Consider the following 14,381-nt stretch of genomic DNA (forward strand, 5'->3'; position numbering starts at 1 on the left):
AGCTACTCCTCTCTTCTCCAGCTCTTTAAACACAGATTTGATTGGAAGGGAAAATGACAGACTGAGTTGGCATCCTCTCTCCTCAATCTGAGACGGTGTGATTATTCTTACAAAGGGCTTCTCTGGGTTTGTTTTATCCTCACTGTAGTAATGCTTTATCAGGTATTCCAGGTAACCAGTGAGCAGGATGGATTTCCTCCTCAACGCTTTCATCGTAGTCTGCCTAAAAACCTGTGATGATTTGAAATCATTAGAGTGAGAATGCGCTGCTGTGGGAAATGAAAAGGAAATAAAGATTTCTCTATGCATTATCACTGGAATCAAGTAGTAATACCAGAGAAGCATTTTACATAAACATGGCAGTATTGGGCTTTGGAAAACACAGATAATGCTGTGCTTTCAATAATGACAGATATTTGCGCCTACTGTTTAAAAGTTTTATACACATCGGTGTCTGCAGAAATAACTTGCACACAAAGCCAGTTTGCTAAGAGAGCATTCCTCTGCAAGTCTAAAGAGGATCCATAAATCCTCTATAGGTGCAACAGTGCTGCATGAAATTCAAAATCACATGGAAGTTATCCTTTTTATGAACCTTTAGTACACACTTCCTCACACTCTACAACTCCCCGAGAGTGGGGTGCAGCCAGGAGAGGTTTGGTCTCCTCTCACAGGAAAAACTAGGAAAAGAGGGAACAGCCTCAAGCGGCACCAGGAGAGGCTTGGCTTGGATAATAGGAATAATTTCTTAACTAAAAGGGTGGTGAAGCATTGGAACAAGCTGTCCATGGCAGGAATGTCCCTGGAAGGGTTCAAAACCACGTAGGTATGGCACTGGAGGACCTGGTTTAGTGTTGGGCCTGGCAGTGCTGGTTTAATGGTTGGGCACAATGATCTCGGGGGCCTTTTCCCAATTAAATTAGTCTACTAACGAAGTCCAAGGACCAAAACTGAAATGTCATGAGTGGTGTAGAAATTCTTGTCTGTGAAAGCAGAAAATGTGTACTAACATTGACTTTATAGCTTTAAGTCCTGTACAGTCTCGTTGTCTCTAGTCCACATGAAGGAAAAAAACAACAAACACTCACTGAATTATTTTTCAAAAACTCTGTGCGCTTGCACAGCCACAAGAACTGGTTTCAGATGCTCAAAATATCACGAGACGTGCAAAAATGACCACTTGAAAATGGAAGTGCTGTTTGGCCACAAAAACGTGATCAATGCGGTAGAGGAATTTGGGAGCAGAAGGTGAGACAGCTTCTACTTTTGCTCTACTTTTGCTCATCATTTCCATTACAGGAAATGATGAAAATGCAACCCCAGAAACAATTTACCCCTGCCTTCCTCAAACCCTCCCTTTCCTTCTTCCCATGGAATTAGCTGCAGGGGAAAATGACAAGATCCAGACATGCAAAATGCCCAACAGCCACTTCAGATCACATCCTGGCACATCAGTGCTTGTGCACAGTTCTATCTCCACTGACTGCAGCTGCAAATCAGAGGCAAGGCAGTGCCCTGGATGGAAATCCATGATCTTCTCTCTCAAGAAATCACTGTTCCACACTAGAGAAGTGACAATTTTAAGATTACATCTATCATAACTTGGAAAAGTGTGAAGAGAGGTACCTAGGAAATCCTTCTCGAAATACAACAAAATCTGGTTTCCAGCAGCGTCTGGAAATCATTGTTGTGTAGAACATCCCAAGTCTCACTCTTTGATGCTATCGCAGCCACCAGATGCTGCAGAAAACCAAGAACCCCTGCATGTGGGTTTGTGAAACAGAATGCGGATGCCCTAAGACAGACTTTGCAAGGGAATAAATGTGACAGGGACCAGAGCCACCAGCAGTCAGCAGTTGCACGGGTCAACAAAAATCTAGAGGTGCTTCTCTCTCCACCCAGGCAGGCAGAGCAGATGCAGGACTGTTCAGTGCATTACTGGAGGGAAAACAGAGACCTGCCTCCTACTCCTCCAGGATTTGCAGGAGTGTGAGGGATGGATCTCCTCAGGCCGCATGTAAAAATCTGCTTCCACAGGCTTTGTGCAAGGAATACTTGGTCCCCTGGGTGAAATTTTTTGAAAAAGGTCTTTAAAATGTGTCTGTAGAGCGCTCCCCTTTTTTCCATAAAAGGCAGCAGCTAGTGCCATAACAGTCACTTTAAGCATTATTGAGGAATAACATCCATTAACACTTGCAGCTTTCATTGTTTCCATTGGAAACACTGCCTTCTGCTTAATGTGTCCCAGTGAAGGTGGCATGCAATTTCACTAGCCATCTCTTGCCAGACATGAAAACTATTTTGTTTCCCACTGTATTAGAGCAATTAGCACGGGGAAATCCTGGCTGTGCCAAAAGGTAATGTGGGCAGGGAAAGGGGAGGCGATGGAAACTGCTCAGCCCTCATTGTTCCAGGCTCCCTGCAGCGGGCTAAATGACACCAGCCCACACAAACCCGAGCACTGACAATCTGGGTCATGGCAGAATAGCTTTCAGCTTATCTCGAAGGTCACATAAAGTTTAAAACAATATATTGGATGTTCAAGGGCTAAAAAAATAAATTGTCAGGCGGAACAAGAAGCACGGCTGTGCCCTTTGCAGTCTTTCAGCGTTGCATGTAAGATGGAGAGATCATAACTGGCAATTTTCTGACTTTGTTTGCTTAAGATGCTGCTTTTTTTTCAGTAAATACAGAAGAGGGATGTGGACACTGCTCTTTGTTCCAGCAAAAGCTCAGCCATTCTGCTAGAAATAATGGAATGCTAACCAGAAATAAATTTCTGCCATTTCTGCTGGTGGTAAAACCTTGTTACTCAAGGCTGCCTTGAAAACCATCTCAAGGATGATTTTACAGTGAAATATATTGAATATAGCAGGTAAATTTGAGTAACACCCTCTTTTTGAGCCACAGAGAGTGGGAGTCCTGATTTCAGGGGGGAGCCATCCTTAAGAGAAATGCTGGAACATCTTGATATGAAACATGTGAGTTTGGGGAAAAGCTCCATGTCCTCCAACAGGGATGGGCTGTGCTCTCCAAAGAGGATCAGAGGCTTTCAGCACATGGATCACACCCTCAGAGGAAGAATTGGCTCTGTATGGCAGGAGTGCCCTTTCCCACAGACACAGTGTCAGTGATTCACACGGAGGTAGGTCAGAGATGGGACTCTGCTCCTTTGACCACCAGAAAATGAATGATTCTACAAAAGAAAAGACACTTTGGAGTTGTGCCAGACTCATGAATTCCCCTTTTAGGAAACATTTGCAGACAGATTCTGCCTCTTCCGTTTGTAACCAAAGGCAGAACAGGTTCCCTGAGCCGGGGGATCTGTTGATCCAGGACATTCAGGACACCCAGGACACCTAATCATCTTTCATAAAGGATGTAAGTCCGCTTTGCTGGTGGAATATATGAAACAGCAGCTCTGAATGAAACTTTTACATGATTCCTTTGTAGGAAGATGCTGAATGTAATCCTTCCCACGAGTAGCACTGAGATCAGTCACTGTTGGACTTGGTGATCTCAGACATCTCTTCCAAATTTAATTATGCTATGATTTTGAGCCCTGAATATTTCTACGGGATAAAGATGCTGTTTGTACTGAGCTCCTAAAAGTGGGGACAAACACATTGCTAGAGTTCAGGTTTGGAGGTGCAAGCCTCGAATACTCTAGGTCCAACTAGGGGTCCTCCAGCAGAGTTTGTGAGAGATATGGGGAGATGAGTATATTCATTAAAGGACTTGGTATCTCAGGGCTGCGGGGTTATTTTGTTTGCTTTCCATTACTTTTCCCTTTCAATTTTCAAATATTTCACAGTTTTCTTTAAGGGAGGCAGCAATAGTACACGTAACATTCATTAAACATTTTTATACCCTAAAATTCAGGCTCAAAGTAAAGCAATTACTTACCTCTAAACTGGCATGCAGGGCACAGACCAATAAAATTGGAGGATTTGATAACCGGAATCCATTAATTCCTTCACTTAGTTGTAATTCTGGAAAATGAATAACTTATATTAGTGTTTTTGATTTCTTCATTTTAATGGATTGGACCTTATCTTGAAGTCTGTCCTCACGCAGTAAAATATTTCCCTAATGCAGCCCGTAGGAATAGGTCATTAAAAGGAAATAGTAATCTATTCCCAACTAATACTTTCAACTTTGAGAGAAGCCCAATTTTATCCAGCAGAAGACCTCATTAGCAGCTTCATGGGAACCAGAAAACTGCAATTAATTTGTTTAAATGGTGTGTGTTAAAACCACCTTTACACTTGAATCTCTTTTAAGGCTGGCACGAGGCAGAGAAATTCCAAGTCAGCAGAGGCACGCTCGCGCGGAGCAAGGAATCACGTTCCTTAACTTCATTGAGCTGACGAGACACAGGGGAGGCTGCATATGCAGCTAAGTGTAGCTTCAGGCCACGGAGAGGGGTTCCCTAGACTTTGGGCTGTGAAATTTCACAGAATCTACTTAATAAATCTACAAAAGCCTCGCTGTAAGTTCGGTGTCGCCGTTCATATTTCATGCTCCAGCACCGGAGCGGGAGGATGCGGCGAAGGAAATGCTTTTCACGCACAGCAGACTGGCTAATTTTGTAATGCCCAACTTCTCCCTTGTAAACTGCTCATGGAAATGAATAAACAACATTTTCCTTCTTCTAGCAGGATTTCAAGGCAGTTTGTGTCTCCTGCTGGCTTTCCCCAGCGCCACTCTCCTGCATTTGGTCTGAAAACAAAGAGCAGACTGAGGCTATTAGAGAGGTGCTCTCCAGCCAAAGCCACATCAACAGGCGCTGCCACAGAAAATTAAAAATATATTAAAAGCAGAACAACAAATCAAACCAAAAAGCTCCTTTCTCATCCTGATCCCTCAGGATATTCTCTCTGCCATAGTTCAAACTGGAGCTGAACAGTCTAGCTGTCAGATTTGGACAGGAGTTCTCATTTTGTGTTGGGATCATGAGCACTTCATTATTTCAGAGCAGGTTTGCCTCACAGCCCGTCCCTCCCTAGTGCAGGAAATCTGGAGATGCTGAAACATTAGTGGGATTCCACGACTTATGTCAGGTTGCCTTACCTTTATTTGTATAATTTCTCATTAACTCAGTGGAACTAATCCTGAAGAAAGCTGTTACCCCAGTGACTGATAGCAGATCCTCATTCCTCAGAGACTTAGGAATTTAATTCACTGAGATACTTTGAAAGTTTCATCCATATTCTATATCTGCATTTCGAAGGTATTTCAGCAAAATGTCTAGGAGCAGATAGTCAAACCCTTATGCCCATACACAAATTCATTCCAACATTTATTTTGTTAACTCCACTGCCTCACATATTTAGGATGAGTTTAGCCTGACTCCTCTAACATAAATGAGGAAATGCAGAGTTCTCTCCTTTCTCCTCAAACTGCTACGAAAGTGAAGCTGGTTATATATAAATAAATCAAATACAATTGAGAGTACATACTGTTTTCCATGAGGAATCGTGTTTTGTAGTCATGACCCCACCAACCGATTAGCCTAAAATTTTTTAGAGAAAATAAATAAATAGAAATCCTAATATGTTTTATTTTAGGTTTGAGTATTAAGAATGATATAAGATTAAGCAATATATACATTTCTAATAATACATTTTATTTCTAGCAATGACATAAAAATGCAATAAATTCTATAAAGAGTTAACGTTAAAAACTTAACATTACCATTTGAGATTTTCTCTTTTACTGCAAATGATAAAACACACCACATCTTTCAATTAACTATTGATTTTAACAATATCCATTTTCTCTGAATTCACTTCACAAAACAAAAAAATAGTACAGAAATATTTCCACCATTCTGTTCCAAGACATTAAATTCAAACTATTCTTCCCCTGCTCTTAAAGTTCGTTTAATGAATACTGAAAGCTAAAAGGAGTTATAAAATCTGATTTAGTTTCACCAAGAAAAGGACTTTTTGGTGAACAACAACCAGACAAGACCTTGAAAAGAGGATTGTGTGGACATTGCTTCATCCTTACTGTGAGATTGTTTTCCTAAACTAAACTTATTCTTCAAAAAACTTTCTTAAAAAAAAAAAAAATTAATATAATATTCCTTTTTTTTTTTTTAACATCATCTCCTGAAAAAAAAAGCCCATACAATTATTTAAAAAATATGTCTGAGCTTGGACATTAAAATGACACTGCATTAATAACTCACATTTAATAGAAAATATGTTGGAGGACGTTGCTATAAAGAGTTTTCTAAAGCAGCTGGATGCACTGGATCACCCACTGCCTGGGCACTGCAGATAAAACCAATATTGCAAATTCAGGGAATTTTTCCCCACCTCCCCTGGGTTCTCCACTTCTTAGCACAGAGTGATACCAGTCAGTATTAATGCCAGTCCTACTTGAGATTTCCCCCTCTCAATGTTTTTACAATATCAAGAAGCCACCATCACAGCCTCCTTCCTGAATTTTTCAGCTCTCCAGGACTGGATGTACTGGACACCATTTCTGCCAAGGCTTTGCTCAGTTTTCCCTATGCCAGATAGCAAAATTTTAGGAGTGAAGCCTGGCAAAACCTGCAATGATGAAAAAACCTATACGTAAACGTCACAGTAGATCAACCTTCCTGGAAGCAAACAGGGAAAAGAAAGTCATGGCCCCTCCCTAAAGGGGAGCATTTTGTAGTTTTCCTAAAAGAGCTGAGCTCTGCAGAATTAAGACCACATTTGAGGTAGAAACTTGTTATATGAATACTGCAGAGTGTAAAATAAGGTAGTTTGCGTTTCTGTGTAACAACACAGGTTTTATGTTTACTTCTGTGTGCTGCATCTAAACAGAGGGCCTACAGAAAGGGCATGTTTTTTTCTTTATTGCAGCACGATGTTTTTATTATTCTGAGACCCATGAAAATTAATAGTGCAATATACATCCATTTCAAATGAGCTATTACACCTCCAAAATGAATACACCCCAAATAAAGTACAACGGAGCCTCTGCTCAAGTGACTCTGTTACTGATGCTTTGAATCATAAAATATATTTCAGTTATTTTATAGAAACTCTATCATATATAGACAACACTGCACTGCAAACCCTGAATATTCTATGTTCCTGCAACAATCTGCTGGTATCAATGGCACACACATTCTGTCAATTTCAAAAATGTTAAGCAGAAAAGAAATCCATGGGAAATAAAACATCTGGACTAACCGTCTGTGAGAAGGAGAAAACAATACTGTGGCTCCACTTGGACCACACCCAGGAAGCAAAGACAATCTACAGATCCACCAGACCATTACCCAGAGCAGGGCTGATGAGAAGCTCTCTGGTTGCACTTTGAATGCTCAAAACTCGCTAATTCTGAAGTTGGCTTCAACCCAGACCTCAGCTGCAGCACCGCGGAGGCAACTTGGAAAGTGAAATTTCAAAACTTTTCCGAAATGACAGAATGAGGGATTTTTTTCTTTTTTTTTAAAAAACATTTTTAGCTGTCTTGCCCTTTCCTACCATAATCTGACAATTTGCTTTTCCTCTTTTTTTTATTTTTTTCTCTTTTGGCTGTTCTAGAATTTCAGAGGTGTCACTGCAGGATGTGCACTTTGAGGCAGCTCTGGTCCTACACTCTCATTGATCTATTGGTCCATATGGATGTCACGTTATTTGACATTTAAGCTGACAGGCTTCAAAGCGTGGAAATTAACAAAATCTTCACAAATTATAGCGATTTGCTGTTTGCAATTTTCTGTGAAAATTTTGAAATGAAGGTTGCCGCCACTATGCCAAATTTCAACCTGTTGTGATGGGAGAGAGCTAAGGTGTTAAACCCCAAACATAACGCTTTATAAATGCTCACTAAAAATAATAGGCAATAAAACTGCACATTAACTTACTGCAGTAAAAATTCTTATTAAAGAGTTGTTACTCTGCATGCAAAGTGAGCATTTTGAACTGCAGTCGCCATTTCAACTGCGCCTGCCTCAAAAACAAAGGCACCAAGATCTAAATAGATTCTGAATTTCAACCCATAACTTTTGGCAAAATACAAAATGTGGAAGACTCTGAAAATGATATGCTTATGATTAAAAACACCTTAAACATGTTTGCAATGGGACTGTCAAGTTAAATGCTTCCCATGGCAGATAAAACCCATTGTGGGAAGTGTGTTAAAAATCAGTGTCTAAGGAGATAAAGGTCCAATCTAGCAAATGGTCCACTATAAATTAAAAAAATGCAAATTTATCCAAACTGAGCCCTCATTTTAACACATCACTAACCAAAATTTTTATCTCAGTGATGGACAGGATTTGGTTGCAGCATCCTGCTGCCAGTCCCAGGTATCCCCAGCAGCCTGCCAAGGCTGCTCAGCAGAGATGCTCCTGGAACACCTCCACACAGAACATCTCTCCATCCTGGAGCAAAAGCATATTTGAAATCCATTGAAGAATCATGCCCAAAATGAGAGTAAATTAGTGCCAAACAAGCTGTGTCTTTTTCTGCAAGGTGAGCAAGTTCCTACAAGACCAATTCTGTTGGAAGCTCACTTTTACAATAGATAGTTCCGTTCTGTGCCTCAAACAAAACCATTGCATCACAGAATGGTTTGGGTTGGAAGGCACCTTGAAAAGCATCTCTTTTCAAGCCCTGCCATGGGCAGGGACACCTTCCACTGGACCAGGTTGCTGAAGGACCCATCCAACCTTGTCTATGCCCTCACAGTTTGATAGCACTGAGATTTTCCCAGGGAATTCTTCCACTTCCAGTTTTTGCAGAGAATTTTTACATGTGCCACATAAAATTTACAGCAAACCATTATTTGCTCGGTTTTGTGAAATAAGTAAGAATGTAATTAAATATCGCTGAAAGGTTTTCGATTTCCTTTTTGGTTTTTAACTCCAAACTGTTCTCTTGTTTTGCAAATCAGTGAACAAATGTTTGCTGGGCTGGAAAATGACTGCAGAAAGGAACGGTATCCTCTTATTTAGTCATGCTCTCTTTAAGAACATTTACACCAGGGAACAATTCCCCTCAATAAGTATTTTTATTTAGCTCATTTTCCTCTTTCATATCTGTCTGCATTAGGCTGAAGCACTGGTTGTCCATAACTGGAGTCATCTCGTTTGTAGCTGCGTTAATGATGCGGGAGTGCGGGATATAATGATCATGATGTAGGCGCAGTGTAAACATCAAAGAAGATCCAGTTAAAGAGCACAGAAGAAATACAAAAAGAAAAAAATAATTCCTTTGACCTTTGCTTCGGCATTACAGATGATCATGCTACTCATTTATAATTTACAGCCTGGAGCAACACGGGTCTCATTTCCCTTCTCAGCAAGAAAAAGAGACAGAAACTCTTGAGTAGTGATACAAAAAACAGGGAAATACCATTAATGTGGCCCAGATTTTACAGTCTGGGGCAATGTGTTGGAAGTATCCTGTCATTATATTGTGTGAGATAATCACTTCACATCCAGAGGAAGGCAAGTTGAAAAGCTACAGGAATACAGTGTGAAATTTATAATTCTTGATTTTACATCTTCTAGCTTCCCTGGGCAAGGAGCAGTTTGTCTCCTCTCCCTTATCAGGTCACAAAGCGAGCTGGAAATTTCACAGTCATTATTTAGATTATATTAGGAGCATATACCAGTAAAGCATGTTATGTTTATGAAAGGATGGATTAAGTCAAATCATAAATGGGCAGTTTGAGGCCAGGCTGTGTCCACAAAGGAGCTGCTGGGTGGCAGCTAAGCTCTTCATTCACATATTGCTTTAATTTTGCAAAAGCATCCAGGTGTTGGCAAAGATTTGTTTGATTTTTTTTTTCATGCTGCTGTTCCAGCCATGAGAAAGAATCAGCTGTGAGGAGTTAATGAGACTTGTCACTGCTCCCAAAGTTCATTACACAGAGCCAGGCAGATCTTATGCCATGTCTGCAAAGGCAGCCTCGTGCAGGGAAAAGAATGAAAGGGCCAAAAACAATCCTTAATTTCAGTTTCTGGCAGTCCTATATGTCCATGGCATAACTGGCTGGTTGAGGGGCACATCCATGTCTCAAGACACCCTAAAGACCCAAGATGGGCCAGCAACAGGCACAAGTGCAGTGTGGCACAAGTTTAGAGGAAAGGGGTTAATTGTGACTTAAATATCACTGTTTGGAAAGGAAATGTGTGACAAAAACACCCAAGAGGTCTTGGAAATTAAACTACAAAAGGACACAAAAAGCCTGGAGGGTGGAGCCAGCCTGGAAGTGGGAACAATCCATATCTGACCATGTTTGACCATCATCACCAAAAAAAAAAAACAAAGCAACAAATGACACAATCAGCTCTTCAAATCCAAAATACCATTTCTGAACATGCCTTACATCCATATCTGAATTTCCAGCTCAACTGGAAGTTTAATTCCATGTTTTGAGGTGCATTCTTCCAGCTTCCTGGGCTATATGTAATGCAATACATGGAGAAAAACTACCCAGGACTCAGGTCCCCAGCAGGAGCATCTCCTAATGCTGCTGCACTCAAAGGTCAGTGCCAGAAACCAGGCTCACAGAAGCAGATGTCTCACCTCCTCAAAGCTACCTTGCTCTCACCCAGATCCAAACAGCTCTCCACAACCTCTGTGCACAGACCTGGGCCCCAGGCTCAACAGCTGGGCTCAGCTCTTTGCATTCTACTCTGCATTAATTTTATTGCAGCTTTCTAATTGCAATTTTTATATGTTTTAATTTAATTTCTATGGCATTAATTTTATTGCAAGCACATGAGCACGATTGTGTTTCTTTGGATTCAATGCCAAAATTCAGAACAAATAGAGTGACACATACACACACCAACTAAGAAAACAGAAAAACCGGCTCCTTGCTTTACATGGCATATTTTTGGCTCACTGGCTGGAGTTTGAGAAGGAGTTTCAATTTTCTTTGCTATCACAGATTTGTCTGATCAGATGGGTCATTTGGTCTCTCCATGCCTTAAGCCCTCATCTCTAGGAATTCTGCTCAGCACAACCCTAACTCTGCAGTGAGGGATGAGAATATATTTGTAAAAATGTGCTCATATATTTAGCAATGAGGACCCTGTAAGGATGAAGATGTATATTTATATGGAGCAGCATATACAGGATTTTTTTATACGCAGACGAGGACAGGGTATGCGGAAGTAAAGCTGATGTCACTTGTTTCTTTTCCCCTCCTGTCAGCCTTTCCCCAAATTATCACCTCACCCTTAAAAGTTGTTGCCAGTGTTTCTATTAATTTCAGAATCTAATATTTTTTTCTTGATTTAGATCACTTAACTGGCATTTCTGATAATGTTAGAAATTAAAAAAAAAAAAAAAAAAATCAATATTTCTATTGCTTAATTCCACAAGGTATTTTACAGCTATGCTGAAACAAAACAAGCCCAAGTGGATGGACAGCGTTATTCCACTCCACCCTCTTCATACTGAGCACCCCAGCAGGGTCCTGCTCTGACTCAGAGCTTCCCTGCTGACAGCTCACTGAAAGGGAGAAAAGACATTTCAAATGATGTTTGAAACAATGAGGGGTCTGTCTAATCAAAACAAAGAGTAATGGAAAAGTAACTCCCGGTTTCATCACTGAAATCAAGAATTCAACACTTTTAACCCCCTTGTACAGGTGAAACTCTTCCCATACTGAGAAGCTGTCAGGTATGGAGCAGCCCCACAGTATATATCTGTAAGGGCTAGGATTTGCACGGGGGATTAAGGAGTTATAGCAGCTACCCCTGTTAGACTTCAGCAATATTTCAAACCTAACTCTCACAGTCTCCTTCAGAAAACTTTGCCAAGATTGCCAGAAGCTATATTTAAAGCCTTTTTTTTTTTTTTTCCTTCCCTTATATCTTTTTAGCTATCCTTTATCCCAAATGGTAAGCTTGGACTTGTTTCATTATTCTCTTCTGTGCAGTGCCTGTTAATTCTAAGTAGGATCTGTTGTTAGGATTTGAAAAGCTTTTGAAGCCCAGGTAATTATTAGCCTCAGACTTCTGTAGTTTAGAACTTGCACACACTCTGCTGCTTTCCTTACCCTTTTCAACTCATTACAAATGTTTCCTAATTATTAAGCATATGTGACTTGTGAGCGGCGCCATACATTATTAATGGGCCAGTCTCTTAGAACTCGGTGGAAAAAAAATCAAAACTCCTTATGAAAAGTTGCTGCTGTGAAAGTAGTAACTTTTCATATTTAATATCAATGAGGCTTTACTTTGTCAAAGGACCAAAGTAATATGATTGTATTAGAGGCTAATAGCATGACATTTTTCTTCTGTTAAGAGGCTTGCATTTTCAGTACCATCTAAAGGGAGACAATTCTTCTCCTCTATTTTGAGGCTTGTCTTGGTCAAAAAATAGCTAAACTCACTTTCTGCCTAGCAGCAAGTTTCAACAGCAAAGACCCAAATCCTGAAAAAGTCTCATAATTTAAACAATGACACTAAACTATGCAACTGCAATGGATGGAATTAGGAAACTTCTAGATTTGAGTAATCACCCTTTTTCCAAAAGCAGCTGGGCAGCTCTCAGCTCCCTGAGGTTTGCTGTTCCTCGAGCTGGGTGATTTAACAAAACTGTTGCCACAATCAGAGAGGCTCTTGGGTGAAAAACCTGGGCTGTTTGGTCACCGGAGTGCAAGGTGATTTACAGCTCGTGGGTGCCTGAAGACAGGGGGTGCATACACTCCTCCTGGATTGATTTTTACCTTGTTAGTCTTTTAGGCTCGACACAAGTGGGAACGCACCAATTTCAACACGTCCGTCCATATCACCCCTCCAGGTCAAAACAAAAGGAGATTGAGTTCACTTTCGTAGCAGGAAACAAGTTGCTGTGTCCAGGGCACGAGGAAGAGGAATGGCTGCAATGCTGCCAATCCAATCAGGGCCCTTTGGAGCCTCACAGAGCTCTCCGCCAAACCTCCGAGGCGTTTGCGATAAGGGACGATAATTTCATTCGCCATGACCAGGCAAAGGGAAGGTATGATCCAACAGCAGACAAAATGGGAGCCTAAATTAAATCCCAGGAGAAGTTTTCACAAAAAACAAACCCCCTAAGGCTAATGAAGTTGAATTAAAAACTGTTAAATCAGCTTATGAACAACTATTATCACAAAGTGCTCATATAACACTTTCACTGGCCCAGTATCAGATATATGGAAAGGGGGAATACAGCCAACAGTATGTTCACACATTTAGTAAAGGGAAATTGAATATTCTGCCTAACACCAGAAATTAAAAATCAAGCAGGGAGCCAATTTACTCATAGAGATATTAATAAAGTTCTCAGAGATTTTTATAAAGTACTGAATAGCTCTCAATTATTTTATGGTGATAAAGGGGAAAAAAAAGCACCTTATATTCTTTCAGTATTCTGTATTTTTTTTTTCTCTAGACTGTTTCAAATAGATTAAATTAAACAAGTGAAAGCAACAATCCCTCCTAGAGCTACTTTTAAATGTGAATTCTGACTTAAAGGAGACTTGGATAGTTTTGATTACTATGATGCGTTCACTGAACTATACAGTTTCTGCAACCCCTTGAATAAATCTTTCAGGAGAGGATATCTAGATAGATTTCTAAATAATAAATGTATCTGACTGAAATAGAATATAAAATTTTTACGATCTGGGAAGTGGCACTTCCTTGGGTCTTTGTTTTTTTTGAATAGAGTAATCACAATATTAATGCAAGACCTTTATCGTACCAGGATTCTTATTAGCTAAAATGTAAGTTGTCACCTCTGCTCTTTGCCTGAAACAAGAAACAATCCACATTAGATGAGGTGGTGCATTGGGGTTTTTTGTTGTTTGTTTTGTTTTGTTTTTTTAATGGCAGAGGCTAGAACTAATTGAATTCATAGTTCCAAGCGCAAATTTGCCACAGAATCCAGTAGTTATGATACAAACTATTTATTAACTGATACTGAAGGAGGAAAATTCAGATTAAGTACTTTCAGCTGAAGTCTAAGACATGAAATAATTAAGGGAGAACAAAAATGGGCATCTCTCAGAGTTGTTTTAAAGAGTTTCTCTTCAAAAAGATTAAATGTCATCCATCAGTAGAAAACAAGAGAAATGTGACTTAGGGGCCTTTCTTTATTGGGCTACATTTGCCCAAATTTTCAGTGGCACATAAACTAGCAGTCTTATGGGATCTAAAATAGGTTTGATGTGAGGTCCAGTGTAAGTATGTCATGTTTGACAGGAGGTCCAATATCTTCTCGCTTCAGAAGCAGGTGAGAAGCACCAAATAAGGACATTTATATGGTCTCATTCTCCTGTCAGAAAATAAATGTACCTGCAACTCTGTCCTTCAACACACACAGACAAAATCTCCCTGCCCTAGCTCACAATGGGTTGCTTGAAAGTCATCTCAGAAACCTCTG

At 40.2% G+C, this 14,381-nt stretch overlaps 1 protein-coding gene across 1 annotated transcript in view; it reads right to left on the bottom strand.

Annotated features, from left to right (window-relative positions):
- The window catches only part of KYNU (kynureninase), a 54,800-nt gene that overhangs the window by 1,466 nt on the left and 38,953 nt on the right, over positions 1-14,381 (bottom strand). Inside the window, exons 10-12 of the mRNA XM_040069868.2 lie at positions 5,463-5,515; positions 3,907-3,992; positions 1-231 (exon numbers count right to left, since the gene is read on the bottom strand). Coding sequence (XP_039925802.1) covers positions 1-231; positions 3,907-3,992; positions 5,463-5,515 — 370 coding nt within the window. The remainder of the gene's footprint in view (positions 232-3,906; positions 3,993-5,462; positions 5,516-14,381) is intronic.

The sequence above is a fragment of the Hirundo rustica genome, chromosome 7 (genome assembly GCF_015227805.2).
Source record: "Hirundo rustica isolate bHirRus1 chromosome 7, bHirRus1.pri.v3, whole genome shotgun sequence".
NCBI lineage: Eukaryota > Metazoa > Chordata > Aves > Passeriformes > Hirundinidae > Hirundo > Hirundo rustica.